This window comes from Pseudonaja textilis, chromosome 1 (assembly GCF_049901715.1).
Source record: "Pseudonaja textilis isolate UNSWEBS1 chromosome 1, rPseTex1.2, whole genome shotgun sequence".
In the NCBI taxonomy this organism is placed as follows: Eukaryota; Metazoa; Chordata; class Lepidosauria; order Squamata; family Elapidae; genus Pseudonaja; species Pseudonaja textilis.
The window spans coordinates 48,090,123-48,112,918 of NC_141990.1; the positions used below are offsets into that span (position 1 = coordinate 48,090,123).

A 22,796-nucleotide genomic window follows, 5' to 3' on the forward strand; every position below is an offset into this window, starting at 1 on the left:
ATTTGCAACTCTTCCAGCTGGCTTCCAAAAAGCAAAGTTAATAGGAGAAGCCAGCTTTGCTTAATGACCATATGATTCACCCAGTGGCAGTGATTTGTTTAACAACCATGGTGAAATGTTGCAAAATTCACCATAACTCACTTAACAATCATGTTGCTTAGCAATAGAAATTCTGCTCCCAATTGTGGTCATAAGTCAAGGACTTATGTATTTATTATTTATTTAAAAGTTTTGTATGGCCACTCATCATAAGCTGAACTCTAGGTGACTCACAACAACTAAACCAATAACTATGAAACTGAAATTAAACCTGGAAAGAATGTGTTAAAATGAAACTCAATTGAACCTTGCCTTGACCTCCATGGCAGGGGTGTCAAACTCAAATCTTCACAGCTCGTCATGTGATGTATCATGACCTTTGCTAAACCGGGCAGGGGCATGGCCATTGTGTGACAAATCTGGCCCAGGGGATGTGAGTTTGACAGCCCTGGTCTCTCTTATAAGAAGAAGGGAAGAGAAGAAGAAAAAACTGCCAGACTTTCAAGATTCTGTTGCCATTGTATACTTAGACAGAATTCCAGCATCTATTGTGGAGATTCCTAAAATTAATTCAACGGGTTGTCACTATGTGCCAAAATTTAGATTTTATCCACGAAAGTGTGTTTTCAGATTCAGACATTGTCTCCAGTCTGGAAATGTGTGGGAAGTTCCTCACAGAATGTGTTTTTGAATAGACCTAAAAAATTCAGTATAATTCTGTTTTACAATATTATAATTCATAAAAACACATGTATAAATAAAAATAAGGAAACATTTAAATCCTAATCAGAAAAAAAAAAAAACTAGTGGATTGTATTTTCAACATAATGCAAACATTCAGAAATAATCTGTAGCTTTCCTTTGCAACAGTAGTTCTGAATTTATTATAAATAAGAACATCTATTGTATAAATGATGGTGTTTCAGACAGAAATATTATGGATTATACCACTTGTTTGTTTATTGAAAAAGTGATCATCTGGCCTTCCTTGAAATGGCCTGCAGAAGAGTTGTTGAGAATTATTCCTGGCCTTTTGATTTGTACTTCGCCTGACAGGCAATAGATGTATATTTGTCTATAGCTAAACTATAATTGTCTATAGTCAGACTATAGAAAAACAAACATGCTACTTCAAAATTCAGCACTTAATATGACACCGATTTATCAGTTACATATCTTAATTGTTACTTTATCCCAAAGCTTTGTGCAGAACCATTTCTCCATTTTCTCCCCTATGACCACCTTGTGCAATAGATTGGCAGAAGAACTTCCATAACAAATGATGGCTTTAAACCTTCAAAATCCTTCATCAGTGTCTTGATCTCTAATCTGTGGTTTTGCTGTCTCTTTTATAAAAACACATAGTTACATTCACAATACATCATTTGGGTAATTGATTAATTGGGAAAAGCAAATCCTTGCATGGAGAGTGGGACATGGGTAATTATATAATGGTCATGACAGGATATCACAGATAAGCAAGTATCTTGCTCATTCCCTCTTGTCATTTTACCTCATATTTCTAAAAAAATACTTCAAAAAATAATTTCTGTAAAATTACTTCAATTTTTCTCATCTCACAATAGTTAAAAAGTGACAAGACAAATGTGGAGATACTTCTAAAGTGACTTTCTCCAACTTAAAGTCTAACTACAAGGAAATCATTGTATTTTAATGCACCACATAAAATAAAATTTAGAACTACCCTTTTGCCCCAGGTTTAATTCCTGACAATTTTTTTCTCTTCATGTTGGTCCACTGTATATTTCTTTTTAATATCATTCTGTTTCACCTATGATATATATTATATTGCTAATATTTGTTCCATCAAAAACCTTGGGGAAATTTCTTGGTTGGCAATTGACATGAAGATTTCTATTCTCCAGGCATAATTAAACTACCTTAATGTGAAAGCATTCTTTCAGCGTCAAGCTGCTGTATAAAGTATTGCTGTTGTAATAAAACTGAAAGAATTGTTTTTATCCACTGGGATGTAAAATTTGAAATATACTGAATCAAAAGATACTAATACAAGAATTCAATAGATATATAATAACATCTCAGGACAATATTTCTAAATAGCCACAGATAGCTGAAAATTAGCCCAAGGTAGGTAATGTCTGACAGGAATACTTTAGATTCTCCCTCAGTGGACCATGTTTGCTTCTAGGAGAAGAAAGTTGTCATGAAGGGATGAGTTTGTTATAATCCAGATTTTTCAAGGCCTAGGGTTATCCTTTGCATACATATGAACTTCTGATATTTAATATGAGCTGAATTGTTTCCCATATCATGAAACAATGTTTGAAAATGCTGCATCCAACAGATTCTGCTCTAGGACAAAAACATTTCATCCCAATTAATTTCCTGCTTCTCTTCTCTTTTACCACATTATTTCTGGCTATTCCTTCTAGTTCCAGCACCTTTAACATATCATAACTAGAACTAAGCAAACGAGAAGACAGGAAGTTAACAGCAAACATATTCCTGCTGGAAAAAAAATGAAGAGGAAAGGGGTGGAGGAAGTATCTCACCAATACCTAACTTAAAGAAGTTTAAGCTCTTGTCAATATCTGTTGCAGTCCTCCTGAACTGAATTTTGTTCCAGCTCCCCATCAACTGCAGCAATGGTACTGTTTTCTATGTATCAGTAGTATCATGGATTTCAGTTCCTTAGGTGTCACTTGCTAGAATGATTTACCACCCAAAGTTGCTACAAGATTTCAAAGTTTTTTTCTGATTGTTATCAGATTTCATAGTTTCATATTTTAGCATATTTTTCTTTAATGAAAAATATGTGAAAATCAAGCTTGAGCTCAGGGTTCAAATGAGGGGTCCTTGATGCTCTCTGAGCTTGGTTGTTTTCCTGCAGACATTTCATTACCCAAATTAGGTTATGTAAGTGCTAGTCTGGTGTAGCACTGATGATGTCACCTAGTTGGGGTAATGAAATGTGTGCAAGAAAACAACCAAGCCCAGGAAGCACCAAGGACCCATCATACTTTTCCTTCCTGTTTTCTACTCTGGAAATGTGCTTCATACTGCCCTAGTCTCCCATTCTCTACAAGCAAAATAGACTTGAGACATCAAAAACTGTTCTTAATTGAAGCTAAGCAGATTTCCAATGCTATTAATATTATTTTATTTTTGCCTTTATAGCTCACTGAATAGCATAGGAATCACCTTTGGAGAAATCCAGTTTGCTTGGGCTCCAAGTGGCATCTCAGTGATATCTGAAGTGGTTCCCAACTGATTCTTTTATATTGGGTGTGGTTGGGTGTGGTTCCCAACTAATTGTTTTACTGTTGAAATTCAACAGTATTGGAAATTGAAATAAACCCTAATTACAGTAATTAAGATGCAGAATGTCCAACTAAAAATGAAATAAAGTGCTTATAATAATTATGCCTATATATCAATAAATGCTAATAGACATTCATTGCATGTGAAGCAAATGCATATTATTTAAACACTAAATAATAGAAATGCCTTGCTTCTACCCAAACTGCATAAAGAAAGAAAAGGGACCCAAACTGCATAAAGAAAGAAAGGGGAGAAGGAAATTCATGTAGACTGCAAAATGTATACATTTAACTTACAATAGGCCTGGTGGGAAATCGATACTAATTAAAATAAATTCATAAATACACAGATGTAGTTGTCAACTCTGAAGCTGGTCTGACTGAGGCCATCTTGGAGGCTTCAATACGAAAAACTAAATGGCAAAGATGAAGAAGGTGTGCCATATAGAGGAGAAGAATATTTTGGGTACAAGTAGTCCTCACTTAATAACCAGTCATTTTATAGCCATTCAAAGTTACAATGCATTAGGATTGATATGGGTTCACATAACATTGTGAAAAAAGCTGAAAAATGGCACATGGGTGTTTGTCTTCCAGGTTCACTTAGAGACATAAATTGAGGACTACTTGTATAAAACTGCTCTCAACGTGCCCAATAACTGCAGTTCCATAAAACTGCAGTTATGATACATTCCATAAAATGTATCAGCTGTACTTGGGTGTTGAGACCAGGAGATTTGTAACAAAAGTCTTTTCCATTAAAATTCTGAAAGAGCATATATGACACACATAAATCTTTCCTTGATTTAAAAAAATCGTAAAAACTTTTTGGCAACCATGATGACCTGATAATGCTGATTGGACCTGATAATCCAGCATAATTTATATTGCATCTTCTTGGACTGAACTCTAGATTTGAAGTCTTGATGATATTATTGTCAGCCTCAAGCAGTCACTGCTAATTATCAATCCAGGCTAATTGATTATGCCTCTTTAATTATTAAATGAATCGTGGATGGGATTTCATTTGGTAGAGCTACAAACTTGGAATCAAATTTTCCCCACTGCAATTTCCATGGATTTAATCCATCTCAATTGGGTATTCATATCCCACCATACAATATGCAAAATTCAACTCAGAGATAATCCCTGTGGCTAGAGATATTTCAATTGCTTCAATAAAGGTTTTTAATTTCTAGCAATATGTCTCTCATTTTTCAACAAAGTATCTATCTGACAATTTGATCCTTTATTAATAAGTCAGCAACTTCTCCAAAGTTAAGTGTCTCATTTTACCTTTGCAAATCAGCAACAAAACTCTGGAAGGGTTATGATTTGTTTTGTTTTCTAATTTGATGCCTTTTATATGCCCTTCAACCTTCATATTATGATAATGAAGTCCCCTCTCCTTCAAAAAAAAAAAAAGTTCTTATGGCTTTGTAAGGTTTCTGTTACTTCCCTCCACTACAGTTTCTCTATCTTCCATAAAGAAGATTCCATGAACTATTTCCAAAACTTCCAGTTGTCTGTAGCATGATTGGAGAGATAGAAGATTTTTAAGGAATCTAAGATGGCCCATCGTTACTTTTCTCACACTGTAGTCCTCAGAAATCATGTCACTAAATTTTTCTGATAAATTGTAAATAAGCAGGGACACAATTTTCCATACCCTCTTTCTTTCCCTCTCCGTATTCACTCTATCATCTCCTTGTCCGTCATACCTTTCCCTTGCCATTTTTAAAAAAAAAAATATGACTCCCAACTGCCAAAGGATATATCCTCTACCTGGCCCTCTGATCATGCACCCCCTGATTACTTTTATCTTTTTATTAAGACTACTCCATTACTTCCAATTGGTCTTTTTGGTAAGCTAACGTTTGGTGATAATATGATCTTCTCAAAATAATCAGTAAACCCTGAAATGCTAGGATAAGGCAAGTTGTAAAAGACAAATATTTTTAATCCCAAATTGAATCTCTGCCATTTCTTTTGGCAAAGTTTTCTCCTTAGAGATGCTTAAAAGGGATTCTACAGTCATTATGATGCTGCAGTTTAAATGTTTTTGAGAAGAAGACTGTACTTTCTGTTTTTGTTCCCTATTTTCCTATCTGTACATAAGCAACTTTTCAAAGACCCCAGGGATACAATATTTACACTGTACTTAGTGTTGGAAAGCAAATCCATACTATTGCCATTCTCACTGAAATTACATGATAATTAACAAATAATTGGTCTCCTGACCCCTAACCCTCCACTTCCTTTAACCTAATATCTAAAGCCACTGGATATTCTGCATATCCAAGGGGAACATTATTTAACAGTGCTTTGTGGAAGTTAAAATGCAAGCAGCACTGCCTGGAGTGAAGCTGTGAATGTAATTAATGGACCATAGAACTGTGCTGGTCCTGGATATAAACTGTCTTTTCAGTTTAAATTTAAGTTTTGGTTACTACAAATCAGGGGTGGGATTCAAATTTTTAACAACCAGTTCTGTGGGCGTGGCTTAGGTGGTGGGCATGGCTTGGTGGTCATGTTATTGGCTGGGTGTAGCCAACTCAATATCACTCACATCGAGGCACACATCTCCTTGCCTAGCCTCTCATGACTGTGGGGATGTTGCAACAGTTGTAAGTGTGAAAAATGGTCATAAGTCACTTTTTTCAGTGCAACTGTAACTTTGAGTGGTCACTCCACACAAGCAAAGTACCAGCAAAGGAGGAGAAAAAAAACTCCAGAGATGTTCCTGAGACAGGAAGTCTAGTCCTACCAAGAATGTAATAAGGTTTAATGGAGAGGGAGTTTCTGTAAGCAACACCAGAATGTTTCCTTCCTGCCTTCCTTACAGTCTTGGACTTGAAACTCTGCAGCCAAAGGCTGTTCCTGGGAGAGTTTTTCTCCAGCCCAGAAGGTAACCAGGACATTGGGGGCAAAGTTGGAGCAAATAAAGGGACTCCTACTTATTATATGACTATTGCCTTCGTGCCACGTCCCTGGTCATCACATAACGTTTTGGTGGCAGAACAGTGCAGTTAATACCATTTAGGAGTGCAGTGGATAAACTGCTGGTAACAGTGGGAAAATTTGGGATGGGGTAGGATTGGGCAGGTCTTTGTTTTTAAAAGCTTTATTACACTTATGGCCTATATTATAGTTGGAATGTGCTTTCTGACATGACACAGATCACAAAATCACAATCATGAAAGCTTAATAGCCATATGCATCTGGGCTGCAAGTTACCCACCTCTGGCATAAGCTTTCATGAGTCACTTAACAATAACAGAATAATAGAGTAATAGAAGGGACCTCAGAGGTCTTCTGGTCCATCCCCCTGCTCAAACAGGAGACCCTTTACTATTCCAGACAAGTGGCTGTATAGTCCCTTATGGAGTACCAACAACCGGGGCCACAGTGGCTCACATGGTAAGATGCTGGGTCTGTGTACCGCTAAGGTCGACAGCTTGGTGGCTTGATTTCTGTGAGCAAATAAACCATGGAGGGACAAGAAAGGAGCTTCCCTGACTGCCTACTGGCATTCAGGCATCCCTCAGGTAAAGATAACACCATCCAAAAAAAATCCTTTCACAGCCACTTCGGTGATCCCTGGCTAAAATGTGCCATATGATTGATTGATTTATTGATTGATTGATAAATAAATAAATAAATAAATAAATAAATAACCAACCAACCAACCAACCAACCAACCAACCAACCAACCAACAACTTTTAAAGGCAAGCTGTTCCACTGTCAGAAAATTTCTCTTTAGTTCTAGGATGCTTCTCTCTTTGATTAATTTCTATCCATTGCTTCTTCTTCTTTGTGGCAACCCCTGAAATATTGGAGCACTACTCTCATGATATCCCAGTTCTTCTTTTCACTAGACTAGACATACCCAATTCCTGAAACCTTTCGTCATGTTTTAGCCTCCAGCCCCCTAATCATCTTTGCTGCTTTTATTTATTTATTATTTTTATTTTGTCAAGCGATTATAAGATAACAGGTATAAGTATAAACATAGTTATGAATACATTAAATGGATACATATGAGAAAAATAAAAAGAAACAATAGGACAGGGATGGTAGGCACGTTGGTGCGCTTATGCACGCCTCCTACAGATCTCTTAGGAAAGGGGTGAGGTCAATAGTAGACAGTCTAAGATTAAAGTTTTTGGGGTTTGAGGAAGAAACCACAGAGTCAGGTAGAGTATTCCAGACATTGACCTGTTGCTGAAGTCACACTCTTTCTCTTTTCTCTGCAATCTTTCCATCTTTTTTAGAACATGATGACCAAAACTGGATGCAGTATTGTAAATGTGATCTTACTAAGGCTTTAAAAAGTGGTACTAATACTTCATGTGATTTTGATTCTGTCCCTCTGTTAATGCAGCCTAGGATTACATTGGCTTTTTTGCCTGCTGCTGCACACTGCTGGCTCATATTTACAATCTACTTTTCACAGAGATAGGGCATGTAGATACATGCACATACATCTGCATACACAAAGCTATTATAGAAACAGACAAAAAGTGGTAATGGTAGAAAATGGTAAATAAAATAATTTATTTAATTAGCAATCAAACAGAAAGCATCAGATATTTTGACAATGTGCTTTAGATCTCTGTGAACCAGCTATGGGTCTCCTCTACAGTGTGGTTGTGCAAGTATTGAAAGAAGCTATGTAAAGGCTCTGCCAAAACAATTCACATTGTATATTTGATTCAACAAGGTATTGTAGCTGTGAGGTGATGGAATTTATCTCAGAAAGGCCCTGCCCAAAAGCTTCTTCCATCCATTTTAAGTGCTAGAGATAACTGTATAAAATGCTGCAAACCAAACAATTCCAGGAGGGAGATACAATCAAACTTACCACTCTCTCCAAAATCTGCATATTGCCATAAAATATCTAGTTAACATATAGACTATGACAAAAAAAATTAATCTTTATTTATTCTATGAAAAATTATGTCAAATCATTGAAAAATAGCTTAGCTGGGGTTCATCAAAAGATACTGCATAATTTAACAGAAATGAACAATCTAGTGGCAATCTACTATGAAAGAGCTTCAGCTACATAATATATTTCTGTCAAATTAACTGTAATTGAAGGTATTAGCTTATGTCAACAAACTGGGATTTGAACATAAAGATTTCCATTTCTGATCACTACAAAAACACCTACTAGGTTATAGTATTAGACTCAAGATGTATCCCAATGAGCAGAGACATGTTTTCACTATGTAAAATGCTTCATTGTACAAAAAGAATCTCAAGCTATCTAGAAAGCAGATCCAAGACTCAAAACTGTACATATTTTTCTTGCCTGTTCATTGTAACAGAGATATTTATGGACTTATGTCTATAAGTACCCCAATTTGGTCTCAAGCTCTTTGTTTATGACCTTGCCTAATCTAGCTATCACTATTGTCTTCCCAGCCTTGAGAAAGAAGCAAGATATCTGCTTGAAATGCACATAATCGTTCTGTGTAATCTGAAAACCATTGCCTCACCTGTGTTAGTTCTTACAAGCTTTCTTTTTCACCTGCTACAATGGTTGCTCTTCTTCCTTGCAATTTAAGATCAATGTTATATTTAGATATGCACTGTAATAATTTGCAATGTAAAATCCAGATTTTAATTAAAATGCTCAATTTCTTCCATTGCTATCCTACCATGAAATACTTCATAAATGACACATTACAGATTATGACATATTTTCAGTATTCTTTTGTAAAAAGTTGTCAGAACTCTTATAATTAGATGTATAAGGGTAGGAGTAAGAGTCCAGTTCTGCCTTTGATCTTTGTTTAAATTGTCCAACTCTGTAGATAAAGAGAATAAAATAACACCAATTCCAAACTAGTGAAGATTAATCTGGATGTTACATGTCAACTGTTATATGAGGTATGCTTGCTAAGCACCTGCCTTGGAAATACCCCAAATCAATGTAGGAAGATGTATGTTTCCCTTTACTAAAAAGGTATGTTTACCCTTTTCACGTACAGGCATATGAAAAATTGCGGGCGAAATTACAGATTTGGTTCCAGACCACCACAATAAAGCAACCATTGCAATAAAATGAGTTACATGATTTTTTTTCCTAATGTACATAATTTGCCAAAGTCATGTTCACACTATACCATTAAGTGTGTAGCAGCATTGCATCTACAAAAATCAATGTACATACTTTAATTTAAAATACTTCATTGCTAAAAATGCTAATCATCATCTGAGCCTTCAGCAAGTTGTAATAGTTTACTGATGGAGAAGCTTGTAAAAATCCACAAAATCTGCGAAGTGCAATAAAGCAAAACACAGATAAAATGAGAATGCTGATAGTTCCTATTTAGAATGTGCTTCCTATGGTTCTTGAAATACAATACCACCATAAAGAACTGTAGTCATTGATAATCCCATCATCCATTTTTTTATTTTGTTACTTGCATATTTGTCTTGAACACCTGATGTCAAATAGACTATTTCCATAGGAAAAAAAATATTCCAAAATAAGCAATAACGCATGGTGATGTGCTCAGTTCAACGAACATCTGACAAATAAACTTGTCTTGTAACAACTTCTAATTGCTTACTATTTATTCTGAAATAATCAATGACACTATGTCATTTCAAAGCAAAAGGCAGACTACCTTCAAACTTAAATTAATTTGCAGATTACAGCAGATATTTATAGTTCTCTGAAACTACCAAATACATTATTAAAGATATTTTATACTCAACTGGAGCAATTTCTTAGTATCATTTTTTGTTATAAGCCTTATGAATTCAGCTGATTTCTGGGAAAGTAGACATTCAATCAGATATTTTTAAAACCATTCAGTTATTTTTAAAGTAGAAACATGCATATATAATACAAATAGGGCTGCCATTTTTTCCTCTGATTTTGTTCTTATGCTTGATCCATAGACATTTAGCTAGTGCAGATTTATTTTGTATCAGGAAAAATATAAACTGCTATGCTACATTCTTGTTATGGCACAAATAATGTAGGCTGAACAGGAAAAGATTACCACTCTAGTGGTTGACCTACAATTAGTTATTTCATTTCAATTGAGGAAGTTCTTCTCCTTCCAGAATCCACCAGATTAGATCATATAAACCAGCTCTCTTCAACCTGGCAAATGATCATTTTATAGCATGCATTTTCCTAGCAAGACTGCTTAGACTCTTCTGCATTAAAAGAAAGAAAGTAAACATGGCTCAGAGGAAGTTTATCTGAATTCTAGTACTATTCTATAGTCCAGTCCAGTGGCTCTTGGCTGTCTCTGACTATCTAATTGACAACACCAGATGCACTCTGATACAATAAGAAAAGACAATATAGAAATTTTACACATATGTTTATGTTTATGTATGTGTATATATGCATATGTAAATGTATATAGAGTCAAAACACCATAATTCCTTGCCTGTTATTTACCTCCTCATAAGCACTTTTAAAGTACAGATATGAAACCAATGGCTGGATATATTTAGAAATCAAAATTAAGAAGATGCCATAAAGAAAATCAATATGCTTAAACGAGATTTCAGAAAGTAACCTTCAGTTCAATTGTTCCATAAAGCATTCATTAAAAAAGAGAATGCAATTCATGAGAACCATCAAAAGGGAGCACTTTTGAGCCACCGAAACAGCAAAACAGGACTGAAAACTTCAATCTCCAAGCTGTAGACAACGATACCATCGCCGTATTTTATGTGCTAAAATGATCATTAAAAATTAAGCACCACATAGAAGCTGCCATTTAGAATATTAATTTACCTTTACTAATCATCTTTTTAACTTGAGGCTAAAACAGTTCACTCACCATTCATATACTCTGGCTTAGTCCATGAAATGTTAAAAGAGTCAGAGGAATATGACTGGACTTCAGGAGCTGGAACCCCTTCTGGGCCAGTGTTCATTGTTTTTACTGAAATGATTTCACTCATTGTACAGCCACCTGTAGTGCAGACCTTTGGAAAAAGAAAGAGAGACCAATATTAAAACCTGACATGAAATATATCCCCAGTGTATACGATTCAGAAAAGGAAATGTAAAGAAATCTAGTCATTTTTAAAGGTTGTTTTTTTAATCCTGCATTTATTTTTATAAATAACTCAAGGCATGAACATACTTAATGCTTCTTCTTCCTCCTAGTTTTCCCCCAACAACCTTATGAGGTAGGTTGGGGTGAGAGAGAGTGACTGGCCCAAGGTTACCCAGCTGGCTTCTATGCCTAAGGCAGGACTAGAACTCATAGTCTCTTGGTTTCTGCCTGATGCCATAAGAGCGGCCTTCATATGTTTAGTTCTCAAAGCAACACAATTTATTTCTTTATGCAGTCCTTTGTTTGTTTGTGAGGAATTAAAAGAGGAATTACAAGAGTTCATTTCAAGAGTCTTTCCCAAGATCAGGGTCCTCCAGAGAAGAAGGCTGTTATGAAGAGATCTCTGATGCTAACATGGCTGTCAACCTCCATTCAGGAATCAGAACAAAAAGAATAGGGCATTGGCATGAAAAGATGTCCTGTAGAACAGGATCAAGTATAAATCCTTCCATTCCCCACCATTCAGACAGAGCTGAAGAAGCTTCTTGGATGAGAAGCGAAACGTCTTCAAAGAAAAAACAAGAAAGTCCAGTTGTTTCCTGAAAAAGCACCTTGGAAGCAACTATGACCTGGATAACTGAAAATCTCCATAGACTCCTGTAGCACAGGATCAGTTTCTTAGATGCAAACAGGCAAAACTGAAATATCTAGTACTGTCTACAAGTCTTTCCTTGTTTCACATTTTCTAACACTCTTGTGTTTCATATTACACTGGAAGGGCATACTAAAATTTGTTTATGGAATAGGTAGAGCTGTAAACATTTCTAGATGTCTTTTTTCCCCTCCCCTCCATTAAGGTGGATGTTGTTTTATTGGGTTTCTTTGGAGTAGGTGAAACAGAAAGATACTGAAACTTATGTTTCTTGACTCAGCTCACTAGGTGGCAGCACTTAGCCAATCTCAACTGATGTTGAAAAAGTATGGTTGGTATTGGAGAGGAAACTATTTCATCTACAACTGAAATTGTCTAAAAGCAAAATTCTATATGTTTTCCTTGGACTGCAGAGATAAAGGGCTTGGATCCTACGGGTCCTCGTTGTTGAAAGACCAGCTCTATCATCTTCTCTCCTTTGAGTATTTTACCTTACATTCACTTAAAATTAAAATAATGAAGAATATATGTAGCTCTGACTTCAATTGTTGGGTTCCTGGTGTTATCTAAGCTGACACTGTCACATAGTCTGATTATGAAACATCTGCAAGAAGAAAATCAAGCTCAGGGAACACCAAGAATCCAATAACTTTAAAGTATGTTATCTTAATTTGATTCTCCCTTACCCAGCATCCACTAATTTTTCTTTTCTTGTTGGAATTGTGTCTTTCAGATTGTAGGTTGAAGAGCAAAGACTGTCTTTATTGATATTCCCCTTTTGGAAACTTTACAGATGAAGAGTGGAGAAAAATGATTTAAATAAATGTACCTGCCTATTCTGCAACTCCCAATAGTTCAATGGGGCCCACTCCTAAATAGATTCAGGATCTCTATCTTGGTACATTGTTATTATTTTATATTCCTTTTTAGGTAGATACTAACTGGTGTCTCTCTGTGTGCATTTCTTCTTTCCATTTTAACATGCAAGGTAACCCCCCATTTGCCTTTGCTAATGTATCTTGAAAGAATCAAGTGAGGGACAAGGCAAGTCTTAGCAGCTTTTCAGCATTTACACACACAAGTTTTTGGCAAGCCTTACTTCACATAGTCAAAAGTTGGATTTGATGTGTTTCAGCTATACTCAATCTGTTGATGGAACACACATACCCCTCAAACTATTGACTTTGATCTCTCTCTGTGCCACTAAATTTGAACACTTTATAAATGGAAATTCATTTAACATTTATCTTTTTGCATTAAAAAATCCTGCGGTCCAAAGCATCTAAGAAGAAAGAACTGCTAGTGAAAAGTAATACATGTAATACAGCTGTTTTAAAGTTTTAGATTTGTGAGAGGAAAAACTTCATTCAAAAGAATTATAGTAAACTGATTTGCATTTTACAAGGTTCTCAACCATTTTAACAATTGTATACTGTACATTTAGGTGATGATAAACACAAAGTTTCTATATCTGAAAACAGGAGGAGATAATTTCCTTCAGATTATTATTTTTTGGTCATAGAAATGTATGTTTGTTCAAAACTTTGCCCAACAAACCTCAGCAGTAAACAGTCTTTTTCACTGATTCTCACATTCTTGGTCACACTCCCAGAGATTAGTAGATAAAAGGGCCTAAGGGTCTCTTGCATCTTATATTGCTTTTTAGGGGAATATGCTTATATGCAGACTTAAGTGCTAAGGAATGGGGAGAGGATGTCTTCACCTAAGAAATCAATATAGCAAGACAACAGACAGCTACTGAACAGTGCAACTGTTAAACCTTCAATCTTTGTGGGCCCAGACTAGAATTCCACTATGAAGGACAAGCAGAGGACAAGACAGTGTGTAAAAGGAGGCCTCTCTTGGTCTAAGAACTGAGAAGGTTTTTGAAAAAAATCTGGGGAACAAAGGTAGGAAAAGATGAAATGCATTGCTAAAGCATGGCAATAAAAGCCAGATTGTAGCATAATGCTTATATTACAGTGTTGCATATATAAGAAATTATAATTATCAAAATTCCATAAACAAAGATGTTAGAGAAGACTTAAGGAACTTGATGCTCCAGCAACTGCAGCAAGCCACATTTATACCAAAAAGATGACATGTATACATACTCACCTCCCACACACATATAGTGACATGATCAGCCTAATGCTATTAGTCTGTAGTCTGAAGAGCTATGATGGCACAGTGGTTAGATTGCAGCATTGCAGGCTGCCTGCCAGGGGTTTGATCCTCACTGACTCAAGGTTGACTCACCCTTCCAACCTTCCAAGGTGCGTAAAATGAGGACCCAGATTGTTAGAAGCAACAGGATGACTCTGTAAACTGCTTAAAGAGGGCTGTAAAACATTGTGAAGCAGTATATAAGTCTAAATGCTGTTGCTATTATCACAAGTATGTATATATCAAGAATAAAACAGCTGCATTTAGAACGGATGATGAAGTGATTATCTACGTTTCATTATTTGCCCACTGCTTAATTTGTCCCCATAACTTGTTGTTTCTGGATGTATTGATGATAGCTTCGATTTTGGGAGATGTAGTCAAACACTTCCAGAGTGTAGCCATTTTTTTAAAAGTTATGCTAGCAAATTTAAGGGAGTGGCATATTGATTTGTACTCTTGCCCTGAATTGCATTTCTTTTCTTCTGAAACAGTTCTTGTGAACAACCAGTAGTCTTGGCAATGGTTAAAAAAGACACTGCCATGTATTTGAATTTAATACAGTAACAGAGTTAGAAGGGATCTTGGAGTTCTTCTAATTCAACCCCCTGTTCAAGCAGGAGACCGTATAGTGATTCTCTCAATGTATATTCCTCCTGGCATTTAAGGAGATACATTATTTTCCAGGTATACGATAACAGTTTTAGGACATTAATTAGATCACTCTCAGAACAGCCCAGAAGATGAGACCTATCCAAATGCAGTGGTGTAATAGAAATCAGAATAGTCACTGCCCAAACTCCAAGTGTATTCTGATCTCTAAAGTGAAGGGTTGGCTCTCAATCACTTCTAACAAGTGGGGAGGGCTCTCTATCTGGCCTACTTCAAGGAGAATAATTAGGTTTTAAATGCTATCCTGAACACCATCAGGGTGGGAGCTGTCTGGATCTCAAGGGAGATTAAATATGAAAGTTTAAATTCAATTGCTGGCTCCTGCAGCCCACTAGGTCTGTAGGAAGAAACAGTTTGCCATTGACTACTTCTGAAACTTGTTTTTTGAATTCTCTACTCTAGTCATGGAATTCTTGGGTGACCCCCGCATTCAAGGCACTTGGATCATCTTAATTCAATCAGGGCTGATCCTGTCTTAACTTCTGAGATAAGATCAGTTCATAAAAAATCAAAACAAAAAATCTCTCTGTGTTATGAAATTAATTTGCTGCCTCAACATTGCAACTTGAACTGTTATAAAAATCAGTGTTATGGGGGGGGGGGTTTCTTTTAAAAATGCAAAGGTAAGAGAACCACAATCCCATGATTATTGCACTGAAATTCTTCCCTTGTTCCTAACTTTCGTTGGTCAGGAAACTAAAAAGAAGTAACAATTTTTATTTTCATGAATATTTGTAAACTGTTCAAACTCAAGGATGGGAATGGGTGGTATGTAAAAGTAGAATTAAGTAGCTAGAAAATTAACAAAGGATTCTGTTAACTGTTACAGTTACTATGCTAAAATAGATAAAGGCCAGATTTCAATGTGGATTTCAAGTCATAATTAATTTGAAGGTCTTTACTCAGACTTTGAATCAAAGTCTTATTGTTATTGGAAGGTAGATTATTTTCTTGTGGCATAATCTGGTACAATATTTAGAGCATTCAAGAGCATGTTGAGAAAAATGAATGCATACAGAGTGTCTACACATAAATGTAAATGTATTCATAATCAAGAACGGAATATTTTCTATGGCATTTATGAAAGCAAATGTCCTTATATAGGTATTACTATAAAATGATGAGAGTGTTTAAAACAAACAGGGGCAATCTCATGTTTATATTCAAGATATTTTCAGTTGTATCATGGAACTTAAACTGTTCTTTAATCAAAAAGCAAAAGGAAATGACTGCACAAAATAATAGCAATGACATTTAAAAGACATTTTTAAGTGTTTGTAGTTTGCAATAAATAAATTTTGTCTTCTAGTTTCACTATTGTAAGTTGCTACAGAGCAGGAGAGGGGAGAAGAGAGAGAGTTATCATCTTCCTTGATATAAGGAACAATTATCACTTTAATGACAATATTTCTGAGTATATATATAAATATCACAAATTTTTCTCTCCCAAATCTTTCTGGGAATTTTCTATCTTGAAGCTGAGAACCTACAATATGATCCTCTAATCATTGAGCTACAATTCTCATCAACCCTGACCTGGCTGAAGATACACAAAGATTACAGGTGCCACAATCCTGTTCTTCCATCAACCCATTCCAAGACAAATTCCTTGTGTGTCCAACCATACTTGGCCAATAAAGAATTCTATTCTATTCTTTCTCCAGAACTACATGAGAATTGATCTGATGAATCTTTTCCTTTTCTTTCTACAAGAAAGTTGTAATAGCAGCACCAAACAGGCTGCAGGACCTTGAAAAATAAACATCCAGAGTTCTTGGACCTAGGAATTTTAGAAAATACCGCATTTCCAAGGAGCTTTGGTTTCTTGTGGCTTAATAAGAGTAAACTGAAAATTGATTCTGAATGATGAAATAGAAAGAAAGATCATTTCTGAAGACAAGGAAGTAGAACAGATGTAAACGAGGCTTCTATTATGAGACTTGCAAATTGCAATTTGTCTGTAGGAGTTGCAGTAGTGCTTGATCAACTGTGAAACAGCTAAACTTTTAGGATAAGAGCTCTATGATATTTGCATATAAAAAAATTGGTGACATCTTGAATATTTCTTTTATAACATAAATGCAATTCCCTAAGTTCAAAACATTTTACATTATTTTTATTGGGAAAAAAGAACCAGAATGACATAATGGTTAAAGATGTTGGACAAGAAAAGGGAGCACCAGATTTTATCCCATCCTCAATCACAAAACATTTTGGATAACTTTGGGCCAGTCATTCTCTCTCAGTCCAACTATCTCACAGTGTTGCTGCTTTGAAATCAGAAAGGAAATGCTATATACACCACCTTGAGGTCTTGAATGAAAAACAGGATTCAAATCTACATTTTGTTTACTAATAATCAGGCTGGAATACACAATTCACTAACGGAAGAAATAAAATGGGGCCAATTTCTTTTCAGATTTTTGTTCCTGCTGTGATTCTTAATGCAGTGAATATTTTCTGTCTCTGTGATCCAATTTGTTTTGGGTCATAGAAGATTTGATTTTCCCCACACCTATTTTGAAACAAACATTCAATTTATTATTTTCCTTTAATGTGCTATATGAAAACTTAGCCAGTTTGGCTTCCATCACAACAGATAAAAGAAAATATAGATAACACATACAGAAGCTATCATTTGCTCAGTTGTCACATTTATTACTTTCCTCAACTTACTGCTAACTTGATGAAGTATTCAGTACCAGGGGAAAGGTCTTGTACAGTATAGTTCTGAAAAAGATCTGTAGAGTTATAAATTGCATCCCAAACTATAGATGTTTTCTCTTTCCTGGCAATGTACAGGATACAGTTATATATCATTCCATTTACTTCCTTTGGAATATCCCACCTACAAAAAGAAGCAACGTATCATTATACAACAATTAAAGAGGGCAGTGGGGAAATATATAATGTTTACTTAGAAAGTGAAAGCTAACGTGGTCATCAAGCAATTTGGGGCAAGTATTGAAGAACAAACAAAGCAACTTAGAAAACTTTTTAATATCAAATTTATAGCAGAGGTCCAAAATACTTTAACATTGTGTTTAGAGTGAAAATTATATCCTGATCATATCACAAAGCCTTCTTCCTCTATTACTATTTGCACTGAGGGTGGTGGCCATATGTAGGTTACACTGATTGCATAAAGACTAATGGAAATTAACTTGGCAAATGGTAATCAAAGATTTACAGAGCCACTATACTACTACTAATCACTTTTGTGCATTTAATCATAGTAAATGTATGTCGCAGACCTTATCTGTGATTTAATTCACTAGGATTCTTGCATAAATTGATACTATATGTGTCACAGGTAGAAAAAGGACCCATGCTTACATTCTTTAACCCTTTCTTATTGGGCTTGGTTTCCAGACTCTTCCATCATTTTGGCATCTTTTTTGAACTTGTTCCAATTTGACACTGATCATTTGAACAATGGAACCCAGAATTAGACATAGTTAACTGTAGTGCCCAGTATAAGAACTCAAGAGGAGAGTTATTACATTTGCCAAGATTGTCCCACTCCAACATTACTAAGGAAAAAGAGAGAATTTTACTTAACTGTGCTTCTAGTGTTCTAGAATCCAAAATGATCAGATCTGGCACATCCACGTGAACTGGTGGGAACTCCGTTGTAAGCACTGTGACTTGTGTACTGTTTTTGCAGCCAACCATTGTGCAAACAGAGATACAAAACTGGTATGGGGTAAAAACTTTCAAATCTACAAAAAGGGGGACAATAGACATGAGTATTAATTGGATTTAATAAAGCATTAGCAAATATTTATCTGTCACATCTCTGTACATTTTTTTCAAAAATTAGGGCACTGTAAATGTCAATTAATTACCAATCTTATAAAAAATAGCTCCTGAATCAGTGAAAAATATAGAAAATTTAATCATAAAATTAATAATAATAAGAATATGTAGCTAAAATCTGTATTTTAGGCAATATTGGGCTTCAGGTTTTAGTGACCATCACCTGGACAACAGATTTCCTGGCAATTTAGCTGGCAACTTCAGAGACATTGTAGTCAACTGGTAACTGAGTAGAGTCAGAGTTTCTATCTTTGTAGCCAAGTGTTCTGCTGCTAATTAGTCTTTAGACAAACTGGTTTCTGATTGATGCAGTTTGGTAAGGGGTGGCCTCTCACTGGCTCTTTGTGACTGGTTCTGATTGGTTGCTTTGGTGGTATTGGTTCTTGATTGATCCTTTGCTCATGTCAGCTTCATGTCAGTTAACATCATGGAAGAGAAGGCACACCAAGACTTTCAGACAGGGATTTTCCCCAGCATTGTTTGAAGATGCTTAAGAAAAGTAAATTTATTAATTTATAATTTCTGAAGGGCTGTGCACCACAGCTTAAAGAGTTCAGGGCATCATTTGGTGATATAGGGACATTTGAAGCAGAGGTGGTATTCAGTAGGTTCTGACCAGTTCTGGAGAACCGGTAGCGGAAATTTTGAGTAGTTCAGAGAACCAGCAAATGCCACCTCTGACTGGAGATTTTACATTATCCTTCCCTTGACACGCCCACCAAGCCATGCCCACAGTACAAAATTTTGAATCCCACCACTGATTTGGAGGGTCAGAGCTTTTTTTTTTCATTCCCCCACCCCAAGGATGTTCAGGGTGGGAATGGCAGACCAGCCTCTTCTGTTCTACATTTAAAATCTCCCCTGCCAAGTCATCAATTGCTATTTTTTCCAATCTGTTTTAGAGGTGATGAAAGCTTTTAAAATTGGAGATGAGAGTAGTTTCTTCTTAGTAGTGTCTGACTCTTGTTTCTATTCATAATGCATCACAAAATTAATAACAATAACAAAAACAACAACAGCTTACTGTCACTTCAACTATTCATTTTAAATAAAACCAAAACCAAAATGAGATATTCATCTTTAAATACCAAAGAAATCAACTGATTCCTCCCCCCCGCCCCATACAACATGATAAATAAACTACAAAAATAGGAGACAGAGATGTTAACAAGTTTCAACAGCCTAGGTTGATTTCTACCAGCAATGAACTACATGAACCACACATTTAAATCAAACCAACATCAATTACTTGCCACATCTGATCCAATTTATACAGCTTGTTGGAAATTGACCTATTCAAGTGCTTCATAATGGATCAATTGCTTCAACAGATGCAGGTAGAAACATAAATCTAAATCCTGGTCTCTCCCCTAAAACTCTAAGGTTACTGTTTGTCAAGCCCTCCTGATTATGGCTTCTTGTTTTCCATTTGCTTGATTGGATTATTTGCATAAGAGCAAATGCAGGCAATTGTGGACATGAAAAACAGATCATTCTACAATGCATTAGAAATGGTTCAGCAAAAATTATCTGGAGTTGCCTTGAAAAGAAAGGCAACTTGGTATATGAAAGTCTCATGGATTCATGTCAAATAAACTACAGTTTATTCTAAAGATCACAAGTTATATGCTATTTAACAATTGATTTTATGCCTTTCTTGGAGAAATTTCATTGATTTCAATTTACAAAGTGAACCAATAAACAATGATTTCCTTTTCACTTTCTACAGAAATTGAATATTTTATTATCTTATTACTCACACCCACATTAGTAAATTAAAATCCAGTCATTGCCCTTTTTAATCTGCAAGATATCATCTCTATCAATAGCATAGCTCATTCTATCTAAACAATTTAATATGATGACATGTTTCAGGCTTTAGTCCATACTGAAGATTTGGTTGTACACTTCCTTTACTATTTGCTTCTTTACAACCATATCTATCACTTAACTTGAAAAGTTTACATTCAGTTTAATGTTAAGATATAATGGATGTTATACATGGCAGTGAAGTATGATGGTACTAGCATTGGTGGCCAACATATGAACTTTTTAAGGAACTGCAAGTTCTTATAAAATAGTTCTCATTTCCAACAACCTTTCTTATCTTTGCTGACAAAACGTTTTGGATAATAGTCATTGGATCTCCAGACCATTTAGGAATTTAAAAGTTAATGCTGCATTTCAAATTGGACCCAGAAATGAATTAGAAGTGAAATCAGAAGGGACTGTCATAATATGAACAACTATATATTCCCTGTCAATGCTCCTCTGGCTTACCTTTGATCAGCTGATTTCTGGGCTATTTTTAGAGGTAGCATCACTACATATAATTCGTGACTAAATGTAAAAGCAAGCCTTCAAATTACCCGCAAACTCCAAAAAGTTTGCATTAAGGAAACAGTAAACATGTTAATATAACATAATTAACAGAAGACCAAAAGTAACTTTAATAAGTAAAAACGATCTATGCTAGACTTCTATAGTCCAAGTGCCCTTGAAGAAATGTAAGTGCTTGTGAAGTTATTTCTGACAGAAGTGTGAGGAATCTATGAATTTCAAGAGCAATAGATTCTAAAGGAAAGGGATTCCCACAAATAGTTGTTCTGTACTCATTTCTCCTCCTCCTGTCATTTCTTTGCTCAATATGAGGGTTCTTTAAAGAACATTTACAAATAATCTCATGAATTAATCCAGTGAAGTAATTTCTAAGGTGCCTTGTCTTCTCAGTCTGCTGAATAGACAAGGCACCTACCAACGGTATCTCCACCAGAGGTGGTATTCAGCAAGTTTTGACCAGTTCTGCAGAACCCATAGCGGAAATCTTGAGTAGTTTGAGGAACCAGCAAATACCTCTGACTGGAGATTTTACAGTATCCTTCCCCTGCTGCGCCCACCAAGTCACACCCACAGAACCAGTAGTAAAAAGTTTTGAATCCGACCACTGATCTCCCCCTTACCTAGATGAAGTGTCAGTTACCTTGCTCTTCTTCAACAATTAATATTGACAGAGAACATCTACTCCGCCACTTGAATTTGACAAAAATGAGAGACTGAATTATCTATATTGGGATAACTCTCCCCTCATCTCAAAATAAATAAAAAACCACCCTTCTCCAAATGGTTTAAAACTGATCTGCACAGCTTAGGAGGTAACCAGACTGAGACAGAAGGTGGAGTCAAATGCATCATAAATCATGAGTCCCTGTATGCTTGCAAAAGAGCTAAGTCCAGCCCACCTAGACTGCCCCCCCCCCTATCTCCTGCTGATTTCCCTTAACAGCTGGTTGGTCAGATTTTTATAGAGACCTTAAGCTTGCAGTAAGTTTTTATACTCATTTGAACTGCCTGGATCTTCTGATTTCCCCAGTGCTTGAGAAAATATAATAAAACAATTGTAAAAATAATGGGAGTGTCAGTCCTTTGAGGTTGGTAACAGATCTTAGAATATTTTTTAACGTGGTTAGAGTATTATAGCATAGTCTTGAAAGCATATCAAAGTTCATCATTTTACCTTATATAATAAAGGCAGTTAGTTTGAGATTATTTCTGCTGCTTTTTAATTTCTCAAAACTTCAGATATCTTTTCTGTAATAACTAAGCATTTCCCTCCTCCTTCTGTGATTGAAACCCACATTTCATCATGCCATCATCATCAGAGTCATTCCCATTCCCATGTTTGAAGGCAGGGCAGGTAGCAGAATAAGTCCAAAATGGAACATTAACACAAAGCTTCCCTTCTCTTGTTGCCCAACAAGATCAACTGTAGAAACAATATGCCAGGAAGCAATAACTCTTTTTTCCTGGTGATCATTGTCTAGTGAGTTTGGAGGCAATTCAAAGAAATGGCACTTGTCTGAGTTTTTCCTACAGAAAACATTTACAAACAATTTATCTAGTTAATTAATCCATATCATGTGGTAAGTGTGATTTCTGGGGAAGAAATGGAGGACTGAATATCCACAAAAAGCAAAGCTGATGACCATGGTGGAATGAAGAGCCAGTGAGTTGCTCCTCATTGGAAAACTGTATAATAGTGGTGTCCAGTGGGTTTATAGCTCTGGGAGAGGAGGAAATAAGCTTTGAAAGGATGCTAAATTCAC

General features: G+C 35.8%; 1 protein-coding gene across 1 annotated transcript in view; it reads right to left on the reverse strand.

Annotated features, from left to right (window-relative positions):
* USH2A (usherin) overlaps nucleotides 1-22,796 on the reverse strand; it is a 485,796-nt gene that overhangs the window by 227,056 nt on the left and 235,944 nt on the right. Inside the window, exons 33-35 of the mRNA XM_087933437.1 lie at nucleotides 18,437-18,596; nucleotides 17,551-17,722; nucleotides 11,163-11,310 (exon numbers count right to left, since the gene is read on the reverse strand). Of these exons, the coding sequence (XP_087789563.1) occupies nucleotides 11,163-11,310; nucleotides 17,551-17,722; nucleotides 18,437-18,596 (480 nt within the window). The remainder of the gene's footprint in view (nucleotides 1-11,162; nucleotides 11,311-17,550; nucleotides 17,723-18,436; nucleotides 18,597-22,796) is intronic.